The sequence below is a fragment of the Amphiura filiformis genome, chromosome 17 (assembly GCF_039555335.1).
Source record: "Amphiura filiformis chromosome 17, Afil_fr2py, whole genome shotgun sequence".
Classification (NCBI taxonomy): domain Eukaryota; kingdom Metazoa; phylum Echinodermata; class Ophiuroidea; order Amphilepidida; family Amphiuridae; genus Amphiura; species Amphiura filiformis.
The window spans coordinates 30,204,489-30,230,372 of NC_092644.1; the positions used below are offsets into that span (position 1 = coordinate 30,204,489).

The window sequence follows — 25,884 nt, forward strand, 5'->3', positions numbered from 1 at the left end:
TTGACAAAATATTTGGCAAAAAATGTTTGCAAAAAAATCTTACAATAAAAATTTTGAAAACATTTGTAAAATATTGTTGTAGTGTGTTTCCATACAAAATGTTTTAAAACGTTTCTATGACCATTAAAACATCTAATGTTGTTAAAACATTTTTATCTAAACCAAAACCAAAAATATAACATGTTCAAAACGTTTTAAAACATTTTTGTGTTTGCTGGGTAAATGTGAAAACAATACATGCTTTATAGGCAAAATCAAAATCGCTGAAATCAATCAACTCTAAAACCTACTGTAATTGAACAGGTGAAATGGAAGTATAATATCCCGTACGTGAACACATGAACATTAATTGTAACAAGTGAATTGAATATCAACTTTCTGTGTCTTATTACTTCATCTAGCAATATGGAGTTCTTGGAGTACATGGGGCCCTTGTAGTCAAACATGTGATAACGGAACAAGGACTAGAGACAGAACTTGTTCCGTTGCTGATGGGTGTACTGGATCTGCTACTGAAACATCAGTTTGTAATCCTCAAAGTTGTCGTAAGTATCTTCTTGATCATGTTCAATCAGGTTCGAGAGTCAACGCCGTATTGTTTAAAGCTGGTTAAACTTAACCACATTGTTATATAAGGTAGAAGCCTGTCAGAATACAGAGTCGAGTAGCCTGAACAGTAACAATGGTCTCAAGGTCAAAATATCAGGCATGACCCCTTCCTCACTTATGAAACAAAGGGTACATAATAGTCGGTTTCGCATGTTTATTTTGAAAATAACAATGATATAAAAAAGCGTGATATATGTAGCAAAGCTCAATAACGTTCAATTAATGGTGAGGAGGTAGATGCCCAAATTCCAAAAACTCATAAATCAATTTGGACCGAGACGGATCAGAGGATTTTCTCCAAATGGCACACGTTTGCTTCTTTTGTCGTTAGAAATTTCCTGGGACAAAAAAGTTTAATTTTACCCTATGGTTGACACCTTGATGCGATGTGTATGTTGAAGAATGTCTTTAGTATACACATTTTTGTTGTATGTCCATGACTCTTGTATTTCGGCATTTTGGAGGTGATGACCTCAAATCCGTGATAAAGGACAATAATGTGTATAAGATGTGCTTGTGCGTTTCAATTGCCTTGCTGTTTTTAGTTTAAATCTTACTCCATATTTGTTGTACTTTTGGTTGTTCAGCACGTTGGGGTTCATGGAAGTCGTGGAGCACCTGTAGCCAGACATGTGGCGGTGGAACTAAGACTAGAACAAGGCGTTGTTCTGTGAGTGGAGGATGTAGTGGATCATCGATTGTTACAGCTACATGCAACACACAAGACTGTCGTAAGTATACAGCATTTGTAATCATGAGAGTATGCAATCATCTTAGTAGGAATGATCTTTGTTTGGCTTAAATCCGTTTGTTGTATCTTTTGTTTAGCAACATGGAGTTCATGGGGTTCGTGGAGTACTTGCAGTAAAACATGTGAAAGTGGAACAAAAAGTAGAAGCAGGAGTTGTTCAGTTAGTGGAGGTTGTAGTGGATCGAAGACCGAAACATCGTTTTGCAACGTGGAAAGTTGTCGTAAGTATATTTGACAGCACTGGGCACTATTACAAACTAACAAAAGAATAAGCATAGCATTTTACAAAATGACAAAAGATAAACAAATCCAAGAATGAATACATTAAAACAACTTGAACAATACAGTTAATCTTTGGCGAACACGGTGAACAAATGAATCTTGGACTGGTGACAGTCGTACATGGCCATATTGGAAGTCATCCCACTATTGTGGAACAGCAATAGTAAACATGGTAAACGATCCGCTACCAACCATGCGGTGATTTAATGGGATAATGAGACGAGTTGTGTCTTGAGCAGAACGGAAACCTTCTCTTGCAGATGTTAATGCCGATTCTGAGGTATGAAAAATGTTTTACAAAAGAGTCTTGAATACGATCCTTTCTATTACCGGGAGCCAATGAAGTCTTGTAGAGGAAGTAGAGCAATAACCCAATTAAGATCCAGTTGGCATAGACAATTCGGGATCATATAAGTGTATAAGCCAAGAAGAGTCAAATTAGATGAATTTTAAAGGCACTTTTTAAAATCGATACTGCAGGTAGTCGGTTGACTTCTATATATTGCATATAAAGCTGATCCTGGTTGCGATTGCTTGTTATAGAACCTCTAGGAAATAGAATTCTTAGCCGCAAAATGTGAATCGCGTGTTCCTGGTTTTTTGGGAAAGGGTCACATATTTAATCACGTCCAAATTGCGTGATCACATTCACCGAATAGACTATTTCAAATCAAGATTGGAAAAATTCTGAAAACTAGGCGCACTTAGCGGTATTTATTCAGTTAGGAGGTCAAAATATCGGACAAGCAAATCATGAATCACGGTACCATTTTGAGCGGCAAAACAGCTTATTTAGCCAATGTCAACATAGGGGTCATCAGGTCAAATATTTTTCTTACATACTGAATTAACACCACCGCTATTTGGCACTATACAATATGACAGTAATAGAAAGAAAAGTGCAAATATTCGTCACTTTTTGCACATTTCAGTGCAAATAATTTTGACCAAAAATGATGTCACGGATGTAAACATCAATCTCTTACACAAGATATATACACATCTGATCGTGTCTTTCATGCAAATTTGTGTATTTACGGCTATATAGTTTGTGTTCTTGTTTGTGTTACCGTTGATGACCAGTGATTATACATCCGTAAAGAAACGGCAGCTGTCTTCAAAGAAACTTCTATTTGAAAAGGAGGTAATTGGCCGGTAAGACACAATTAGAGATTAGATAGTCAAATGATTAGTTGAGGTTATCCGTGTTGGTACCAGCTATGTGAACTCAGATAGCGCAATGGTATAACTCCTCGACCGGTAATCTTGAGGCCTGACGTTCAATCCCTGATTGCCTGTCTCTCTTAATTATATATGTCAGCTTGCCCAAGCCTCGCGAAGTCATATAAATCATTAACAATAGTAAACTCTAAGCTTCAACATGACAGCAAAGTTTACTCTGGTAGCTACTGGTATGAAACATGTGCAATATCTATGAAATTAGTCTACGTGAACATTGTAACAATATTGAATGAAATTTAAGAAAAACATCGCTGGTAACTGATATAGACTGTCAGTTCTCATTTTGGTGTCTTATTATTTTGTTTAGCAATATGGAGTTCATGGAGTACGTGGGGAACATGTAGTCAAACATGTGATACCGGATCAAAGACTAGAGAGAGGACTTGTTCCGTTGCTGATGGGTGTACTGGATCTGCTAGTGAAACATCGGTTTGTAACGCTCAAAGTTGCCGTACGTATTCACTTTTATTCATCTTCAACAGACATTTCTCTGTATAAATATATAAAAAAAACTTGTCAAAATAACAATGATAGAGAGTTGTGTAACTCAGCATGTAACAAGATTTGATTTGAAGTTCCTACGTCACATTCAATTATGGTATGTAGATACCCAAAATACCAAAACTCATCAATCACGTTGGACCGTTGATTTTCTCAAAACCAGATCAACTTTCGTTGTATTTTGAATGCTCTTGGATAAAAACGTTACCACTACCTGAAATGGTTGATATCAACACATTTTGGGGAGTTGATTGAAGAATGCTTTGGGCATGCGCATTTTGAGTTGAATGTTCATGACTGGTGTATTTCGGTAATTTGAGCAGAATCAATCCGTGATAAGCGAAAATTTGACAATTTTATATTGCCTGCATGTTGTCCTTTTGACATGTTTGAGTTTAATTTGCCTTATGTGTTATGTGTGTTTTTTTCTGGGTTTTTTTAAATCTCACAACATATATTTTCGTGTATGTTTATTTGTTCAGCGCAATGGGGTTCATGGAATTCGTGGAACACTTGTAGTCAAACATGTGACGGTGGAACTAAGACTAGAACAAGAAGTTGTTCTGTTAGTGGAGGATGTAGTGGATCATCAACTGATATATCTACGTGCAATACACAAGACTGTCGTAAGTATATTTATAACCAAGAGAGTAACTGTCTTAATGGGAATGCCCTCTTTTGTTTTAGCCTCACGTTTATTTCTTCTATATTTCTTTTAGCAACATGGAGTTCATGGAGCACGTGGAGTACTTGCAGTAAAACATGTGAAAGTGGGACTAGAAGCAGAAGCAGGAGTTGTTCTGTTACTGGAGGTTGTAGTGGATCAACGACCGAAACATCCTTTTGCAACGTGGAAAGTTGCCGTAAGTTTAAGGTCCATAAAAGCATAATATAAGCCATTTCCAGATGTAAGAGTCAAAAACAAATTTAGCTTAATTGTATAGTCGCTAAAGATTGATACTGCTGATAATCCCGGTTGACTCATAACTCTCGTAGACCTATCCTAGTTACGATTGTTTGTAATAGAATGCATATGGAATGTGCTTCTCAGCTACAAAGTACATACATGACTGGAAACAATGGGAATAGATTAAATAACGAAGACATGTTGCATCGAATAATCTACGTCGAATAAAAGGTATACAGCGCTAGCAGGCCTTACTTCTCTGTTTTATTTTTTTTTTCAATGTGGGTATTCAAAATATCCGGAAACGAGACAGCCATGTTAATTCAAAAGAGAATTCCTGTTTATCTCTTACTACCATTGCCTTTATTTGTCACAGCACGATGGAGTTCATGGAGTTCATGGAGCACTTGTAGTCAAACATGTGATGGTGGAACTAAAACTAGAAGCAGGACTTGTTCTGTTAATGGTGGATGTAGTGGACCAGCGTCTGATTCGGCATCATGCAATACTGACGGCTGCCGTTAGTATTTCTATAATTTATAATCACAAGCTTATTTTAATCAAATAACAAGGAGAAACCTTTATTGTTCAGTTGTATTTTTTTAAATATATTTGAATATATTTATTTCTTGACTGCTTCTTGTTTCCTTTCTTGTATAGCATATTGGAGATCATGGAGTTCCTGGAGCACTTGTAGTCAAACTTGTGGTAGTGGAACAAGAACTAGAAGCAGGGCGTGCTCTGTAAGTGGAGGATGTAGTGGACCGTCTAGTGGAACATCGTTTTGTAACACGGAACGTTGTCGTAAGTATTGACTGCATCTACAGTATTTCTATCGAATTGAATCGATTGAACGCAGCAATAATACGTAGATACATTCTTGCCTCTTTGACGGTCCGTTTAACTTTTATATAGCATATTGGAGTTCATGGAGCTCATGGAGAAGTTGTAGTCGAACATGTGGGGGTGGAACTAAGACTAGAACCAGGACATGTTCTGTAACAGGGGCTTGTAGTGGATCATCCAGTGAGTCAGATAATTGCAACACGCAAAGATGCCGTGAGTATAGTACAATTCATCATCTATATGATCTCACTCACTTACCACAGATGGTATAAAGAGCAAGAATTTATCGCATTATCGTATACTTTTATCAGTTCCAAGTAAGCGGGACACTGGTATTTGGTATCAACATCTGCATAAAAGAGCCTTGCAATTTTAAGTGCATCTATACAATTTAGTGTCCCTTCTTGTTTACTTTTGTGCAGAATAGAACTGATATTGACAAAATAAAGAAAGAATAATCACACAAACAATCGAAATAGAACTAAATCGTCGGCTGTATCAAATACTGACGTATTTGCAAAATACGCATTTCGAGCAAATCGAACTTGAAAATCTAGCGATTTTCATTTGCTGGATAATCTTGATTAAAATATTATTGTCGATTAAAACCAGGTTAACAGTAATGCAAATATACAATATTTTCAATATAATTCACTTATCACTATCAGAGCATAACTTATTCTGCAAAAAATCAATATTAAATTAAATACAATACGTCACTATGTGGAAAGGACTAATGTCAATTTCGCCATTCAATTGACAAATATGTCGCGCAAATACGTCAGTTTGTGAAACAGTTGCGCAAATACGTCAGGACAAAACAGCAATTTTGCCGTGCAATGACAGAGTCGCGCAAACGGCAAATTCGTCAAATTGCAGATACGGTATACTGGGCTTGCGTAGTATAGGTGATTGGCAAATACGTCGTTATGTGATGCCGACATTTCAAGGTTTTGTAAATACGACATAATTAAATTAATTACTATCTTACTAATTTAAGCCACTTTGAGGCATGGTTTTTGGTGAATATATAGAGCAGAACATAACACACTAATATACCAATTTTAAAAATGTCGAATACGTCAGTATGTGATACAGCCGACGAAATAAGGCGTTCACACAATTGATATACGGTATGTCTTTCACTAATACATACTTTTATATAGCATATTGGAGCTCTTGGGGTTCGTGGGGTAGCTGCAGTCAATCATGTGGTAGTGGAACTAAGACTAGAACTAGAACGTGTTCTGTAAGAGGTGACTGTAGTGGATCGTCCAGTGAATCAAATAATTGCAACACACAAAGATGCCGTGAGTATAGTACAATTCATCATTTATATGATCTCACTGACTGGCCGTTTTATTTTAATCAGATGGTATAAAAGAGCAGGAATTTATCGCATTATCGTATACTTTGATTCAACTCAAATCATTTCCAAGTAAGCGGGACACTGGTTTTGGAATCAACATCCGCATAAAGAGCCTTGCATATTTAGTTGCACCTATAACAATCAGAGATGCGGACTGCATGGCCTACAGAATAGAACTGATATTGAAAAATAGAGAAAGAATAAACACACACAAACAAAAGAAGTATTAGTGCCGAACAAAACAAGACGATCACAGAATTGATGAATTGATGTATGTCATTCACTTAACTATTTATATAGCATATTGGAGTTCATGGGGCTCATGGAGTAGTTGCAGTCGAACATGTAGTGGTGGGACTAAGACTAGAACCAGAACGTGTTCTGTAACAGGGGCTTGTAGCGGATCGTCGAGTAAATCAGAGAATTGCAACACACAAAGATGTCGTGAGTATAGTAATATTATTCTTCATATATGTGAATTCAATCAGATATTTTAAACAGATGGTGAAAGAGCAAAACGTGATCATAATTATTAACGTATACTTTGATGAGTTCCAAGTAGACGGCACATTGCAAATGATATTAGTATCTGTGGCAGTTGAGATTAGATTAAGAATTTCCACTCTCTTGTCCCAAAGGTTGACAATAAAATTGTTCACATGATTTGTTGCTAGTGGCCTTATCTTCCTTCTTCTTTATCTTTAATTCTGTTTCTTTCTTTACTTTCCATAAAGGCCAGCATGCTTATAGGTTAATAGCATATGGCTTGAGCATGTTGCTTGAGCATCGCCCCATCAAGATCCAACTGTCGAGCTTGACATATTTAGTTGCATCTATAAATTTCAGAAAGATGACTGCATGACCTACACGAGTTTGTGTCTTCCTTGTCCACTTTTGTACAGAATAAAACTGATATTGAAAAATAGAGAAAGAAAACACACACAACCAATCATGATAAGAGAACAAAATAAGAACGATCACAGAATTGATGTGTGTCATTCACTTAAATATTTATATAGCATATTGGAGCTCATGGGGCTCATGGAGTAGTTGCAGTCGAACATGTAATGGCGGAACTAAGACAAGGACCAGAACTTGTTCGGTTAGTGGTAGTTGTAGAGGATCCTCGAGAGATTCAGATGATTGCAACACGCAAAGATGTCGTGAGTATATGATATTATATCCCTAATTAATTCTAGACAGTTCATAATCATTTAATACATTTATCATCAGCCACGGTCTTAACAATAGTAATATCAAAGGTTTGACAATTTTTTGGCTAAATATGAAGCAAATAACTAATCTAATCATCCCTGATCTATTAAAGTGGGTTACCGAAGACAACTCAATACTTTTGCTCTTGCAGAAATATTCAGTGATCTTCAATAACCCACTCTACCCTCGAAGTTTTAATGGACATAATTATGTAAATTCCTGAAAATGAGCCCAAGGAATGTTCCTAAGATTAAATTACCTCATTTGAGCGCTTATTTGAGCAGTTCTATGCACCGAAGAAAGGGTGTCATAATTATTGCACAGCCCCTTAGCTATAAGATTAAGAAAACAGAATGTTTACTTATATAAGTCAGTACATGTCATGTTTACCCATCATAGTCATAGTACAAATTGAAAAATAAAGACAGAAAAACAAACAAAGCAAAAAACAAAGAAATAATTATGTAAAGTGTTGATGTATCCAGACTGTTCCTTTAATCTTTTGTTTAGCTGTTTGGAGTTCATGGGGCTCGTGGAGTACTTGTAGTCAGGCATGTGGTGGTGGAACTAGGACTAGAAAGAGAACTTGTCCTGTATCAGTCGCTTGTAGTGGATCATCGAGTAATTCAGCTACTTGTAATACGCAAGGGTGTCGTAAGTAGAATGTTTATCATCTGGTTTTGCATATGGGAAATCGCGGAGTTGGTCCGCTAGTCCTTAGAGGTGCGCTAGTCATACTAGATTCGCTAATCCAAACATTAAAAACGGGACGTCCGAAAAGTTAGCTGTCACCCTTATAGCTAACATGCTAACCCTAACCTGTTTCTAACCCAATCCTAACCTTAAACATAACCCTAACCCTAACTTTCGGACAAAAGACTCTTTTTCGGACTAGCGAACCTTATTTTCGGACTAGGCCAAAAATGATATTTGGATAAAAGTCGAAATCACAAATATGATCTAAATTTAAAAAAAATTGAAGTCCATATGCAATATTACTTATAATATTTTTGTAATGGCACAGATAAATATCAATTTTGATCGACAACCCTACTCCGGATGAGGTGGTATCAGGTATAGATCCTTTTCCCTAAATGACCGCAATGGATAGAGAGCTATACATTCTCCTTTAGTCTCAGAAATGCATGTAGTAATAGTGCCATAACTTTTTAATTATTCACGCACGACAAACAAAAGTTATACAATTTCTTTAAAGTAAAAGAGTCCAGGAATCTGAACAGAAGCACAGATTTGGTGTAAAAAAAAACAATGGAATATTAAAACAAAGAATATTCAAATGCACTTTTAGCAAACTGAATAGGCGCTTTAAAAATGTCTAAGAGGAGTAAATTGAGACAAGTTACGATTGAAACGGACCAATTTGAGATGCATGAGATACTTGACATTTGACCTACTTGACTCTATAACTCCTGAATGTGAAATTAATTTTATTTTCCCTTACGATCGAAATATTGATGTATTCTTACCATTCGTTTTACACTTGATCAGAATGGGGATCATGGGGCTCGTGGGGCATTTGCAGTGACAGATGTGAAGGATTTACGACTAGAACTAGAACGTGTCCTGTACGTGGTGCTTGTACTGGATCGACATCTGCAAGAAGACAGTGCAGCTCGCCTTCTTGCCGTAAGTATATCACCGGAGTGGGAAAGAGGTGGGAAGGGAGGGCTGTATGAGATGTGCCATGTGGACTCTGTGACATAACTCAGACTTGTTTCCATTTTATGACCAATTAATATATAGCCTATTGGCAAAAAGCGCCATATTTGGTCAAAATTTGGGAATTTTGAGGAGAAATAGCCAAAATGCGCACAATTTATGAAATTTGGGCGTATTTTTCTTTGCCGAAACCCACCGGTAACGAACATGTGAGGGAGGCATCGTTATACCAAAATGATCTTGAAAAAAAGAAACCCAACACCGTTACACATAATCGTATACCATCAAACAGGAAGAACCCCACCCCTCACCTCTGCTGGTTATAAAATAGAATCGGTTCCTACTAAGGTTAGTACAATATCTACAGGACTATTAAACTAATAGAAATGCCTTGCATGTTTTCATTATTTTTGGTAGTGTCTTTAATTATTTTGTTTCCGTTGGCCTTTTTTCACACAGGGAATGGCGGTCGCCCTCGTTATGGCGAGCCGGGGCCGCACAGGTATGAGCCGTGAATATGCAGGGTAGGCCCACGACGTAAAGAAAGATCAATTGCTTCCGGGCGTCACAACCCTTAACTACGCCACCAGTATCATACCTTCCTGTTATTGTTAATAAACTGCCTAATATGCAGGAATCAGGCAGAATTTGGCATCTAAAGTGAGCCTAGCCGTATTACAAAATTACAAAACAGATGATGCCTTTTTATCTGGGGACGGTTTTTTTAAATACTTCTGCTGCAAAAGGCAATATGCAGTATTTACATGTAAACAACATGCATGTTTACTTGGAAGGTACATATCAGTCTGCTCCCAATACGAAACGCAGCAGGCCTACTACTCCCGATTTCAGACAAACGCAGTACTACTTTTTGGGGAATAAAAAATGATGATCCTACCATATAAAACAATTCAAAACATATGCTCAAAACAATCTACAAATGATCTTAAACTGATCATATACGGCAGTTTAAGATATCTTGAATAACGTCCTATGTTGGACTAGAGCGGTTCCCGCAGCATGGGGTTCAGCTATTAAACGTAATAAAACGTTCATTTTTGACACCATAGAATATAGAAACTAGTATTTTCATAAGTAAAATAGCGGGATGCGGTATGGGGCTGGTTGGGGGTTGCTAGTAGGGTAGACTATGCCATAGTCTATTTTTGATGAATAAAAGCATGCCATAAATGTATGATGAAAGCATTCAGTTGAACTCGAAATTATACTGATATTTATTACATCAAAATATAAACTAGTATAAAATTGTTATGAATAAGTTTATATAATTATATTAGTGACAGTAAAAGTAAAGTGTACGTAGGCTTATGTTATTGAATGCAACATATTATCATAATGTCATAATTGTATTGGCACTTCACTGAACAATTCTGATTTTAAAATCTGCAAGTTTATTGATTTTGAGTGGGCAAAGTCCCTGACACTCACACTGTCAATCACACTTGTTTATCAATCAAATTTAACCGCAAGCAAATACAATACGCGCTCATGCACTTACTGACGCGTTCATGCAATTACACAACACAATGGCGGCAGACTTGTGTACCATGTAGTTATTAATGGTAATGATAGGTACCCGGAGGATTTAAACCATAACGAGATCTGGGCGACCAATCACAAGCCAGATCCATTTAAAGATGCATTACATCATGGCCAATTTTAGTAGGCCAAATTTCCGACAATCTCATCCATAGAAGCTCATAGACAGCCGTGTTAAGCATCTGACCGCAATCCAATGTCAGTAGTCCACTTGGGGAGCTAACAAACAGAGGGTGTAGGGTGACTAAAAGATCAGATGTGAAAATCTATCAATTGTGCACACATTAATTAAATCAGAGTTTTAAGCTCAAATACAATACCCAGAGTATATGCAGAATGGGCAAGTGGACTACGGGGTAGTCTACTAGTAGGGGGGTTTGTTATTTTGCAAATTTCAACTTTTTAATATGAATTGCAGTTCAAAATATGGTATCAACATTGGAAATCAAGAATATGAAAGAATTTTATTCAAAATGATTTCTAACCCCTGTACATGCCCCCTTGAAAATTTTGAAACAAGGTTTCTGAATTCGGCAGGCTTGTGTAGCAGACGACATTAATGGAAGTTGAAATGGCTGTAAACACTTGATTAAAGTGCTTTTCGCTAAAACTATGGGTTGTGTATGTGGCCTTCTTGATTAGCTAGTGTGAAATTAGTTCCATATGATGACATTTGAGCAATTTTGGACATTTATAGGTTAGTGTGGTGTAAAAAGTGAGTAGGCCTATCTTCGTGATCTTAGAAGCAGCAAGTGGATCGAGTAGAAACTAAAACACTTTAAAATGAAAAGATAGACTTTGTCATCACAGATCAAACAGCTCATAGTGAAGGTGTACAAAGTCTTTATTGATGAAAGGCTGGATTCTGGGTTTATGTCTATCTTTTCTGTAAGGTAAGGTGTAGGCCCGTATGCACAAAAGTGGAATTGAGTTCCATCAGGAATGGTCTTTTACTCTTATTTACTTCATAGAGTAGCTAGCAAATTCTAAAGATTTACATGAAAAGTTCAAAAATAATACAAAATAAATAAAAATAAAGAAAATGTAAAGGAAAATGTCCCTTGTCCTGGGACTAAATTCAACTTTGACCGGGTCTAAAGTTAGACCTGGTCTAACTCATTTGTGCATACAGACCTAAGAGTCTTACTAAGCACATAATTGAGAACAGAATAGGTAGACAAGATAATACCCAAGAATAATACTGCTCAACTACTGCCTCATCGTCGAGCAGTTTGACTCAACAGGCACTTGGCTGCATACAAAGTAAATAAATCATGGAACAAGTCCAATGAATTGACATCCACATTTCCCAGTGAGCCTGAAGGACTCTAGCTATCTAGGAGGCCCTATATGAACACATACTTGCATGCATTGTCAGTGCTTCTTGGATCTGGACTCCCTGAAAACCATACAGTCTTACTATACTTTACATCATAATTATAGAGCCATACTTTTCACTAACTAAACTTCCAACAGTTACAACCTACTGCGCAATGATCCCACGAACCTTCTTAACATCAACATTCTAGCACTCCCTTTGTGTCAATGAACAGATTCCAGCAAATCAAGTACATGTATGATAATGACATTTGTGACAGGCCTACTCATTTAAAGTAGCAGAATCTTTCTCATATATGAAGCCACAAAGATAAAGATGATCGATCATGTCTTGTCCCGGTTTTCAGAAGCAGAAGGGAGACAGTTTTACCTTTGGGGAATGTGATCTTACAGCTGAGCATGCCATAGGCCTATCTTCCATGGATCCAGAGAAGCTTGACATGCCACCGATCCAAAACCTTGCAGCTGTATCTTGAAGATATGCAAGGGACACAAGTCTTTCACTTTTTAAATCAAGTGATGTTTGCAATTAAAAGATCATAGAAAAATGTGTGTGAAATATAATGCCGAAGACATGAATATGGTACATGAACTTCTAGTTGAGGAATGCGATTTCTAAGGCAGACTGCGGATGGATTAACGGACTTAAATGAAGCATTGCACTCTCTTCTAGACAAATAAAAAGTGATATTTATCCTCCAGCTGATAAGCTGTTTATGTTATTGTCAACATATTGTATCAAACTCAGCATAATTATACAATACAAAATAATTATTAAACAGGCTCAAGAATCACAGTTTCTTTCAGTTTCTATGATAATCTACTACATTAAGCATGTGCAAGGATGCCGAATTCGGCAACCTTGTTACCAAATCTTCAGGGGGCATGTACAGGGGGGTTAATCTACTTAAATTTATTTTTAATGATCATATTCTTGTTTAGCATAGTCGATACCATAATTTCAGCAGCAATTCATAAAAAGTTGGAATTATCACACCCCCCTATTGCTAGTGTTAAAACAACCACTAACCGCGAAATGTAGATATCCAAGTAGTTTGCCCCACAGGGCTACAAAGTACCACTAACTGCCGCAAAATATGGATATCCAACAAGCTTGAACTATAAATTAGCCCCCGATAGAGGGCAGGGCCTGAAGAATGAGGGAAATTATGGGATAAAAAAATTAACAAAAAATGAACTGGTGACGGGGCTGTCTCTAAGTGACATTTAAAAAAATGCCGTATATTATCAGTTAAAGATCATTTGTAAACTGACTATATACGCCAGTTTAGTTGGGAGACCATGTTAGAATAAAAGGTTGATTTTTTTTGTATGTTGTGACAATCAAGCCTAATATCAGTCTATGTACTCTAATTTTTAGCAAACACGTTTTCTATTTTATTTTATGACCAAATATTAACATTAACTTAAAATACCTAGATTAGGAGACTAACCCAAAATTCTGAATGCTTAGATGTGTGCCCATTTTGTGACTCCAATTGTATGAAACATCAATTTATTGCTAGTTGGGCCAACTAGAAGATTATGATTGGGTTAATAATAGTATGCTATATGTTTCTGGAGCCGGGAGTATTCAGTTTTATCATTTATTTGCAGATAACCAATTTTTTACATGGGAAGTGGAAATCAGAGATTTTGAATTGTTATGTTGAATTCTGTTACCAATTTACCCCTGTTTTTGCTTTCATCGTCGCTTACATTCAAAGGATTCAAAAGAATAAAAGAAAGTATTATAATATAAAACTAATACAAAATGTCACTACTAGTCCTAGTATATGGTGTTCTGTGTTAGAGTGTTATTTCGCTACATTAGCCAGTGTTTTTTTGCATCCTTACACCTCAATTGCAAATGATGAAACGAGAATTGGTTACATTTGTCTATATGCCCCCTATGGTTCCCAAGACGAGGGTTCGAAGGTCATAATGGGGCCCAAACTCAAAAATGATTCTATCATGTTATTTGCGGGCTATTGTCTAGAGGGCATAATAACTAACTAGTGTAACATGTGGTTGCCGTTCCGGTGTCACGTTTCACGTAAAAATCGCAGTCTCTCTAATATTAGGTATTTTTGAAAAGGAAAAATTTGGCAAAAAGCGAGGAAAGCAGCAGTAGGGCATATTTGAAGTTGAAGCCTCTTTCAAATACATGTGGCTAATTTCTCTACTTAGACTAAGTAGCGATATTACAGTTTCATGTATAATTTCCTATTTTGTCTTTAATACACGGCTTTCAGCTTAACCTATAGCCGGCTATATTACCACATCTAAGCTACTAACAAAAGTGCAAAAAAATGCATTTTGATCATTTTTACGATTTCCTGAATGAGCAAATTACGGAATATGCCTAGTTTTAAGTGCGTGGCACTGCGTAATTTTAGTATGCGAGGGATGGCGTACTGTGAGTAGGCCTATTTATCCTTAAACCTCAAATGATAAGGGGCTGTGCAATAATTATGATGATTATGGGATACATAACAACATGATGGGACTATTTTTAAGTTTTGGCCCCACTGGAACCAATCAAATTGTTATCCTTTCAGGTTTAAGGGCTGGGATAGCGACGTTTTCACGTATTTATTTTGGGACATGAGAGCACATCAGACATATCGAATTGCGTTTTGTCGAATGTCCTTCTGATATCAAAGAATTTAGATTTTTTTTTTAATTCGCGTTATAATGCACATTTTATGGCAAATGATTAAAAATTTATATTTAGTGTATGTAGCTGGGAGGGAAAGCCGTCCAATCATATGAAAATTTTGACCTTTCGTATAGATTCTTTTCTCAAAAACACCAAAAAAAAATAGGTCTTTTTTTTTTGGGGGGGGGGATGTATATCTTCCATATGAAAGGTCAAAATTTTCAATTGATGGTCGGCTTTTCATCCCAGCCACATACACTTAAGCATATCATTAGATTTTTAAAGTTTACTTCGAGGAAGGTTAAATATTAAAAATATCAGATTTTAATAATTTGCCATAAAATTTGTATTATATCGCGAATTTAAAAAAAGTTCGTTTTCAAATTGCAATTTGATATGTCTGATGTGCTCTCAGGTCCCACAATAAATACGTGAAATCGTCGCTTTCCCAGCCCTTAAGGATGCAAAAAAACATTGGTTGCACTAATGACTTACTGTACAAGGCTCACTCAGTCATTTAATGAGACAATACAAACGATCGAATTTGGTGTTGAAATGAGCACAATTTTGAGTTACACCTTTGCAATGTAAAACTAATTTTCTCGGCCAAATGAAAAGCAATAATTTTAATTTTTTCAGTAAATGTCACGAAAAAACTATAATGCTTGATACTTATGCTTGATTTTTTTTTTTTTTCAAATCCTGGTGTTAAAGGCGTGAAATTCAGTCATTTAGTGTAAGATTTTCGATTTGATAGGCTTCAAGTTGGCCGGCGAGCTTTTTTTTTATCAACCTTTTATCAACCGAATATAGTTCGCTAATGAAGGATTTTTCTAACGCACATCACCGTGAGCTATTATCATATTTTTGTCAGAATTTCCGTTTTGATTGCACCATTTTTCAATTCCGACTACCAATTTTGTCAAAATCAACTCGTGAATGTAGTACTTGTTGGTCATTTTGGCAGTCACTTGTGAAAAAAGGTGAAATAAAAACAGATATTCAGACAAAACTATAATATATAGACCCACACGATGTGCCTTACAGAGGTGGGAAATATCTTTCTTTAGCAAACTATATTAATTTGAAACGTTAAAAAATGAATTCCGAAAAAGCTCGCGGGCGAAGTTAAGGCCTATAAAAACCAAAAATCTTACACTAAAAGATACAATTTCATGCCTAATTTTAACACCAGGATTTTTTTTAATGTATATCCAAGCACTACAGGGTGATTTAAAATGAACTGTACCCAACTTCAAAAATTAAAATAAAATACTTACAGACATTTTAATAATTTATGTTTGTAAGCTGTAATAGGATATTATGTTTCCTATTATTGGCGAAAAAATCGTGTCTTTACCTCTAATGGTTTTGAAGAAAAGTGCATTCTTAGAAAACACACCAAAAACGTTGTTGCACACGGATGAGTATTTTATTCAAACTATCAGCATTTTGCTCACTCAACTGCCCTCAAACACTTTCAGTTCAACATAAATTGCGCGCGTTTATTTAAAAATGAAAATAAGATGAATTGATAAATAAATACAATTAAAATTAAATACTTACCGACATTTAAATAATTTTATATTGCAAGCTGTATTAGGATAGCAGGCTATGTTTCCTATTATTGGTGAAAAAATCAGGTCTCAATTACAAGTGTATGGATATTGCACCAACACCATTTCTATTTGAATTCAAATTTCCCTCTACAATTTCAAGTCAATGGTCCTTTGTTCTCTAGAATCCACATGTATTATTTAACATGTAATCTTAGTTTGTAAACTTGACATTGTAATTGAATATCAATATTATTGATTTAATAATGCGAAATAACATTAATTTGTCTTGGTTTTGCTGTACATGTACGTAGTCATATTAGTTGCATTTTGTTACTGCGGTGGAGAACACTGATAAACTTACTTCCGTGTGTTGGTCTAAAAATGGGATGATAATTTGAAAATGCGATATCTTCTGACTAAAACCATTTATTATCAAAAATCAAAATTTCTACTACAGAACACTTATCACTGCTTTCTATGATAGTTTTTGGATATGTACAATTTCCGCAAATATATGTAAAAAAGTGGGAAAAGTTGGGTACAGTTCATTTTAAATCACCCTGTATGTTTTTAACTGACATTTTGAATGGAAAAAATTATTGCTCTATTTTGACCAAAAAAAAAAATTCATAGCAAAAAGGCGTATCTCTCAATTGGGCTGATTTCAACATGTATCAACCGACTTTTAGCGCGACTATGCATAACAAAAGAAGCTGGTGACCACCGTTGTGAGTGAATGTAGCAAAAGAAAATCCCAAACCCATACATGTAGCGCCATTCGCTACTTGCACAGTTCCGCCATTATGCACTATGTGCGGGAGAGCCTCGAACTGGCAGCATACATGAATGGGAATTGAACTAGTCATAACGTTCTGTGTAAGGTTACATAATTCTTCCTTTCATGTATGCTGCCAGTTCGAGGCTCTCCCGCACATAGTGCATAATGGCGGAACCGTGCAAGTAGCGAATATAGAGGTTGTGCATATGAGGTATCATACCGTAAATATGGCTGACTTCTCAAATGCATTCAACAAAAGCATGATTGCAATCTACCGCGACAGTTCGTCTCACACACATAACAAATGCACTACGATCAAATAGGTTGATGACAACATTTGATTGAATGGACTGCACTGCGCCATGATTACGGTGAAGGACACCGGTTCAAATCCTTTGTTTGGAGCCAATCGATAAAAGCATGCAGGGCCTCTATACGCCGTAGAAGTGACGTAGTTAATGGGATTAACTACCATAGCAATAGATGAATACAATTTTGACTATACCGCCCTGCACTACAACGATCACACGGTACCGATGCATTTAACCATAGATGTCAAAGAAAGGCTGATCTCTCGCACCTGTAAGATAAGTATCTTTGAAAAGAGCGGTATTGTATTCAATATATGTTTGCTGACATACACAGGTGATTAGTGCAATCTGCTTGTAGTGCAGGGCGGTCTATTCAAAAATTGTATTCATCTATTGCTATGGTAATTAATCCGATTATGACGTCGCTTCTACGGCGTATACTACCAAAATTATATAAATTACGGGCCCTGGAAGAAACCTGCCTCCAGTCCAAAATCAAAACCACAAAGGGGTAAAAATTACAAGAACATATCCAAAATCTGTCTCATTTTGTGAAACATCAAAAACGAATCATGACACAAAAGTCATATTTACCAGAAACACTACTTCCTTAAACATGTTTAAGGAAAGTATACGTGTTTCTTAAATACACCACTTCTTCTTCTGAATTAGAATAGTAGTATAATTAAATATAATATCGCCATGTTGAAGAAAACTAATACCACTTATATCTCTCGAAACTTAGTAGTATTACTTCAGACATGCATATTAAAATATCTTTATTTCAATGAACCATCTAATTTTACATGCTCCAAAAAGCATTGTATTTAAAAATCTTTCAAAAACCGAAAAACTTCTGCGTAAGCAGACTCAAAGGAAAACATTGGCACTAAAACAGCAAGGCCGCAGGGCCGTAGGCCCGAGGCCGGCGACTCCCATACGACGACTAAACACTCCAAGTGAGTTAATTTTATATAGGCCCCGCAGGGCTATAAAGATCGGTAGAACGCTAAAGTCCTAATGCATTCTCATGCCTCTAGAACTTCAGTAAACCACAAGGTTTTAAATTTTATTTATAATTAAGCCCTAATGCATTCTCATGCCTCTAGAGCTTATAAAGTAAAACCTTTCATTTATATATATATATTTCTTTATTTGTAAAAGCAAAACATTAAAAGGGGCATTTTATTGACACAACCTCATCTCTCTTTTTAAAACAAATGGTGGCTCTGAAAAGAGCCGTTTGGTTTTTAGTGGAGTTAATAACTCCAGCCGCGACCTCTGCCACGACCTCGCCTAACATTCCAGCCTTCACCATGATATGAGCCGGGTACTGGTTCCCGTAACCCTGGCAGGCCGGGGTTGGCGGTGTGAGCCCCCACCCCGTGAAGGATGAGGCGGTTGTCGGTTCGCTGTTCTGCTCTTCTTCGAAGGTCTCTCATTAGACAGCTCCTCACTCTTGTTCTTGTTTTTGCTCGGCTTTCTTTTGTTTTCCAACAACTTAGCTCTGTTAACTCTCTTTTTCTCGCATGCTTCTTCAAATTTACGGCGTGCGACATGTAATTCAATGATCGGGCTGCTTGCATCTATTTTGCGTCTAGATGAACACGGTTTAACCGGAGGTTGAGTTTTGAAGCCGTCGCTAATTGGAGTTGTATATATGTTTTTTGTAGGTCTAGATATATAATTATTAATGACATATTTGAATATTTTTTTTACTGAAAGGTGCGGCAACAGTTCTTGCAGGCCTGCTGCATTCAAGAAACTGCATCCAACTTGTGCGGGATGAGAATGAGGCAAAGAAGGCCCATGGACAGCTAAATATTTGGGAGGCCCAAAACAGGTATATATATATATATATATTTAAGGGTATGCAGACATCTTGGGCAGCACATAAGTGAAATTACACTTGGAATTGTAGAGTGTTAATATACCGCGCCAACAAAGTATCCTTACACTTGGAAAAATAATCACAATTTCAAAACTGACAACCATATTGGGGACGGATAAATGTGTTTTTGTAATAGATGCTCTTATCCTGCACATTATGACACCACATTGAATCCAATGTGACCTCAAGAAGTAAAGTTACAAACAGTTGAATAGACGAAGGTCAAGTTTTAAAAGTGACAAACTGGTCTTATACAAGGCGCAAAAAAACAGTTTCTTCAATGAAGCTTTTATATTTAAAGTAGCATTTATTTCTGTTTTTACTTGTCTGTACTTTTCATAACTTTCATTTAATTTGTCAGCTCTTTTGTTTCAGGTTTCTTTTGTTTTAAATTAAAGGCAGGCACTAATTAGCCATTTACCATTCTCAAGGCAGGCACAAATTAGCCATTTACCATTCTCAAACCAGATTTTTCACTTTTAAAACTGGACCTTCGTCTAATCAAATGCCTGTAACTTTGTTTTTTTTTGAAGTCACATTGAATTCAATGTGGTGTCATAATGTGCAGGATTAGATAGTGCATAAAAAACAAATTTACTGTGATTATTTTTCCAAGTGTAAGGATACTTTTTTGAGCAGTATAGTATGGTTTGTGGAAGAAAGTGTTTGATAAATTGCATCTAGTCCATTGTGATGAAAGCTGGTGGATCAGGCACCTATCCAGGTCATTAAATCAACAAGACATAGATCCTCAACATAATCAGCATGCATTATTTACCAGTGTTCTTGGATTTAAATTGTACAATAGTGATGTAATATTTTGCTTAACTCATAAAAGTTTCAACAGGGTTGGCACAATTTAAATCAATTAATTTTAATAAATCACGATTTAAATCAAATGATTTTGTTTTAATCACTGATTTGAATCAACTTTTTTGATTTTTAACCCTTTAAAAAAAAAAAATTAAGTTAATTTCTTTTTTACTGTTTTACTTCATTCCTAATGCTTCTGCAACTTTAGGATACAATTACCATACCTCTGTATCGTTTTATCTCTTGCTAAAAATTCATCTTCAAGGTGCAGAATTCAACAGGTTTTTTCCCAACTGAGATTTTACCAAATGTTTTCATTGAAACATGTTTTGATTTTTGTAAATACATGATACGATTGCACATTACAATGTATGTCTAGCATTCCACTGGTCTCTTTTGACTTTATCATAGGGTATAGCAGTTCTTGGAATCAATAAAAAAAATTGATTTAAATAAAAAAAAATTCAAAAAAGATTTTGAAAAATCGCCTACACTGCCATTCCAAGATATTTAAAAACAGCATTGAAGTTTCAGTTAGTAGGTCAGGTAATGTTGTGGTTGCGTTAACTTGTGTTAAACCACAGACTGCAGTTCATTACAGTTTTGAGCTCCAGATCAATTCTGATTCTGTACATGTAGAATTAAATATGTTAATAAATGAAATACAACCTTTGTGAAATATTAATGTGATAAATTTTTTTCCTTCAATTTAAAGGAGCGAAGACAACAGTACTACTGCCAGTGATGTCATCAGTACATCCAGTGATGACCCCAGTACAAGACAGAGTTTGACAAGTCAAAGGTATGCCATAATTATTACACGGTCAACAGCAACTTTCATTTATCACTGATTTTGTTTCTTATTTTGAAAAAACAACGAAATTTGAAGCAATTTAGAACTAGAAATTCAATGTTCAATGAGACTCTGAGCTATGTATTAGAGGGCTATGCAAGTGTGTTGAACATTGTGTATAGAAATAGAAAATAGATTTGGACTAAGTGATAATATTTTTTGTCTCTCATATATGCATGCATAATTATACCAATTTACTGTTAGTTAACCTTTGATGAGCGCATACTACTGTGATGTTGCAAAGTCGGCTATAACAACGCGTACAGTGCAAATTTCATCAATAAGTTTCCACTTGCAACAGCGGCTCGCCTCAGCAGCCAATCAAAGACAAGTGCATGTCAACACAGTAAATATGTGATACGTACGCTTAAAATACGCTCTTGTCAAAAGTTTACAGGAAAAAATTATAGCAAGTTTTGGCACTGTCACAGGTTGAACATATTTGAACAATGTTGAAATTTTTGGGCATAAATACTGACTTATGAACAAATCTGTATTAAATTGGTTGAATTTTTTCTTGTCTTTAAACTAGTGACAGCAGTAAAAGTACAAGTTCATCAAGCGGCGAAGACGACCAGACAATGATGGATTCGAGTGGAGGTGGTGAGGACGAGGAGGGCGAGGAGGGCGATGAATACGAATATGATGAAGATGAAAACAAGGATGAAGATGAAGGTGGAATGTCAGGTTCAGAGAAGATGCACAGGTAATTAACAGATGAAATAGAAAGATATAAGTAAATTGCACTGATTTACAGTATATGTACACTATCCCAAAATGGACTGTGCAATACGACCATTTATTACTAGAGCACGTAAAAGAAAAGCCTCAAAGTAGAAGGCCAGTGGTGTAACATAGTCTTGGTTCAAGGTGCCAGGATGTTTTTCTCTCACTCTTTGTAATCTAATTAAGAACGTGTCAAGGCTAACTAGTAATACTGTAGTGAGAATACCCTGTCTGCAGTTACATACATGCATATCAGATGAATTTGGACAGTTAACAAACATAAAAACACTTTCAACTATATGTAACCCTTTATATAGAAGGTTTGAACCAATCAATATCCTTCTGTGAAAAGTGCAGTCATCTAGTGATAAAATCTGAGCAGAGCCCTATACCAAACCACAAGTGTTTTTGTGAGAGTTTTGAGTATGAATGCAAGATGATTCTTAACTACCCCATGGAATTCATATGCTACTCTGTGTGGGTGTATTTGATTTAGGCAAGGGATCTCATGTTAGTCAATAATAAATTTTGAAATATCCCTCCAAATTGGAGGGAGCCAATGAGGAACAGTTGCTATTCTGGTCACCGATTTCGGGAAAAAAACACTGCCACATGCAAGCTGCATGCAAGATAATTAATATCATGTCATAATTCAGTCTTGCATGGTTCCTTGGCATGAACTGTTCTTCCAAGTAGAAGTACTGAGTATTTTCAAACTACTTGTAAATCGATTAAGAAAATGGTGCTATTGTGAACCAAAAACCAAAAAACTAAATTTGTGTATTAAAAATCATTGCTTATGTTGTATGTTTACCTATTATTTTCACACAAGGAAGCATCTAATTATTTGTTCATTGGCTATCTATTTTCTTGCAGTGATGATGAATCTGTACCTGAAAATGGGCAACACCTCTCTTTGGCTTGTGATAACTGAGCACCAGACTGTGTATAATAGATGGTAAAATTAAACTTGGAAAGGCTTGGATAATCCGTTCAGTTGCTGTTTGTTTGTTTGTTTATCCAGACCGTCTAGGTGGATACACACTTGGGTCCTGACTCATGCTGTGATATAGGATGCAGCAATTGTTAGGGCAGCTGTGTACTCTCAGACATGCATGTAGTAAAAAAGTCTAGTTCTTTTCATTTAATATAAGACACATAATCGTATACATTTGCTTAACGTAAATAGGGTGTATTATTTTGCAAAATGTATAGAAATATTTTCTACCCCCCTCGAAATATGTGTTTATACAAAAAATTACTGTAGTAATGAAAAAACGATTTTTCAATTGCTAACCCCACTGCTGAATTTGGCAGACTTGTACTATGTTTAACACCGAGATATTGTTATACTCTGATGTAAACTTACATTAATTGGTGATGAACTTATGCTTTTACTCTCTAAAATGGTAATTTCATATGTTGCATTAAGGGAATGATATGAATATAAGTGTACTAAACCTGTTATCATTTAGATGAATGGGGTCTCAAGGACCGGGGGTGAATTAGGACTAAAGTAAATTTGTGAAAAAGCTTGAAGGATGTGAAAGCTTTTTCTGGACCATTTTATATTTTATATAACTCAAATATTGGCAATATCTTTTGTCTGCATGGAGCCCTTATTTTATATAGTTAGGGATAGGCCTTTGATTTGTGAGATCTGAACACTTGCACTTGTCATGTGAGGAGGAGGCACATAGGAGTTACTTGGCCCCTCCTCTTGACAGCTCATATAGTTATTGAACCCAACACTCCGAACATTGTTCATGTTCGATATAGGCAGAATGTCTCCTTTCTGCTTATAATGAAGCCTGAAGCGATGGTAGTATTGTTGTGAGGAGTTTGATGATCTCTGATCTGTAGATACTGGTAACTTGTGAGATGGCTTCGCAAATGTTGTTGTCATAGCTAGTGGATGTAAATCTCCTATGGGGTATGAATGCCAAGAGGGGCTCCAGACAAAAGAGATTGATTGTTTGCCAAGATTTCGGTTGACAGAAGACCCAATACAGATTTGGACTCATTGAAAGCAATGGGGGCAACTTTTACAAATGCAACAGAAGTGGATGCCTATTTACAGGGCACTGATGTTGAAGAGAAACTACAGAGCAACTCTATGACTACCTTGAATTGAGATACACGGGACAGTGCTTTATCAATACCTAAATGAAGCGACTTAATTCAGGCTTCTGAAAGACTAAAGAAGCCACCTCTGATGACTTATGCCAAGAATTTGAAACTAGATCTAGCAAATGTAACATAATAAACTGATGTTAGTCCAGATGACTTTAGGTTGGTTGATAATTAAGACTCAAGAACATGTTCCAGAAAAATTATATTAGTGCACAGTATAACTAGAGATACATGTACATTGTTTTGTCATTAAAATAGGTGACACCTTGTAATGAACGGCTGAGAACGGTAGTCAAGTTTTAAGTGTATCTCGTTTGAGTTCAAGTTGAGAGTAATGCCATGTTGGACATCATAGTGCAAGTGTTAACCTAATCCCGCTTGGTGTATACACTATCATAGAAATGCGATTTATCTGTACGCTGGCAACAACAGCCATGTAAACGCTGTACTGATGGCACTCTCAACTTGAGACAAGACACAATATTAACCTGCAGACTATTTTTATTTGTCAAATTATGCTGGTTGTGATGTTTTAATTCCAAATATGATGTTGATTAAATTTTCAATCCAGCAATGTAAGCACTCAAACATAATCTGTAGATTCAAATATTAATCCGGAGGTCAAACTAAACAAACAAAAAACAAACACATATTATACATAAACAAGTGAATTTATAATCGCAAAGATCCTAAAGGTAACCTTAAATTTTAGTCCAGAAAGTAACTGGCAAATTATATTTTGGATCAGACATTGATAATCTATACAATTATTAATAACATTTTATTGACAATTTAACTCTGTTCAGAACTAAGTCGCCTGCGGATTGATTTTTTAGTCCAGAGGTTAATATGTAATCTCAGTCACCTATGGATTGAAATTATAGTCCCGATGTTGATATTTCAACTCGGCATAAAGTCACCTGCGGATTGATATTTTAGTCCAGAGGTTAATATGTAATCTCAGTCACCTATGGATTGAAATTATAGTCCCGATGTTGATATTTCAACTCGGCATAAAGTCACCTGCGGATTGATATTTTAGTCCAGAGGTTAATATGTAATCTCAGTCACCTATGGATTGAAATTATAGTCCCGATGTTGATATTTCAACTCGGCATAAAGTCACCTGCGGATTGATATTTTAGTCCAGAGGTTAATATGTAATCTCAGTCACCTATGGATTGAAATTATAGTCCCGATGTTGATATTTCAACTCGGCATAAAGTCACCTGCGGATTGATATTTTAGTCCAGAGGTTAATATGTAATCTCAGTCACCTATGGATTGAAATTATAGTCCTGATGTTTATATTTCAACTCTGCATAAAGACTTGACACAGCTTAATTACCCACATCTGGACTAAAATTTCAATCCATAGGTGACTTTATGCAGAGCTGAAATATTAACATCAGGACTATAATTTCAATCGTCATGTGCCTAAGATGAAATGTTGACCTCTGGACTAAACTATTCATCTGTAAGCAACTTTGACCAAACTTGAAATGTTAACATCCGGACTAAAATTTCAATCCATATGTGACTAATAAGACCATTGCACAGTTTTGCTTTCAATATGTATTTTAGCACTTTGTAGAAGTTACATGGCAGTCCAATTGACAAGAAGTTAATAAAATGAACGTTTTTAATTATAGCACATCTCATGCTTCTGAAATATTATTTGTTTGTGATTTTTTTTTAGTCTGGAAAATTAATATAACATTTAGACTTAGAAAAGATAAGAAACCAAGGTATTAAGCCAATGAAACAAGAAGTAAAGTTTGATCATTCGTATAAAGTGATGTAGCGAGACCGATGCAGCGATTACTTTTTTAAGATAATTCACATTCAATCAAAAACA

General features: G+C 36.0%; 1 protein-coding gene across 2 annotated transcripts in view; it reads left to right on the forward strand.

Moving 5' to 3' along the window:
- The window catches only part of LOC140137602 (uncharacterized), a 35,142-nt gene extending 9,469 nt beyond the window's left edge, over positions 1 to 25,673 (forward strand). The window contains exons 15-32 of one of the 2 annotated variants that reach the window (XM_072159333.1): positions 402 to 545; positions 1,197 to 1,340; positions 1,438 to 1,581; positions 3,192 to 3,335; positions 3,868 to 4,011; positions 4,105 to 4,248; positions 4,669 to 4,812; positions 4,953 to 5,096; positions 5,208 to 5,351; positions 6,305 to 6,448; positions 6,808 to 6,951; positions 7,527 to 7,670; positions 8,233 to 8,376; positions 9,232 to 9,369; positions 19,336 to 19,453; positions 21,030 to 21,116; positions 21,700 to 21,873; positions 22,770 to 25,673. In XM_072159333.1, coding sequence (XP_072015434.1) covers positions 402 to 545; positions 1,197 to 1,340; positions 1,438 to 1,581; positions 3,192 to 3,335; positions 3,868 to 4,011; positions 4,105 to 4,248; positions 4,669 to 4,812; positions 4,953 to 5,096; positions 5,208 to 5,351; positions 6,305 to 6,448; positions 6,808 to 6,951; positions 7,527 to 7,670; positions 8,233 to 8,376; positions 9,232 to 9,369; positions 19,336 to 19,453; positions 21,030 to 21,116; positions 21,700 to 21,873; positions 22,770 to 22,827 — 2,447 coding nt within the window. In that variant the 3' untranslated portion in view covers positions 22,828 to 25,673. Of the gene's footprint in view, positions 1 to 401; positions 546 to 1,196; positions 1,341 to 1,437; positions 1,582 to 3,191; positions 3,336 to 3,867; positions 4,012 to 4,104; positions 4,249 to 4,668; positions 4,813 to 4,952; positions 5,097 to 5,207; positions 5,352 to 6,304; positions 6,449 to 6,807; positions 6,952 to 7,526; positions 7,671 to 8,232; positions 8,377 to 9,231; positions 9,370 to 9,861; positions 10,541 to 19,335; positions 19,454 to 21,029; positions 21,117 to 21,699; positions 21,874 to 22,769 lie in introns of those variants that run through there. The other variant, XM_072159334.1, reaches the window with a different exon arrangement.
- The last annotated feature ends 211 nt before the right edge of the window (positions 25,674 to 25,884 follow it).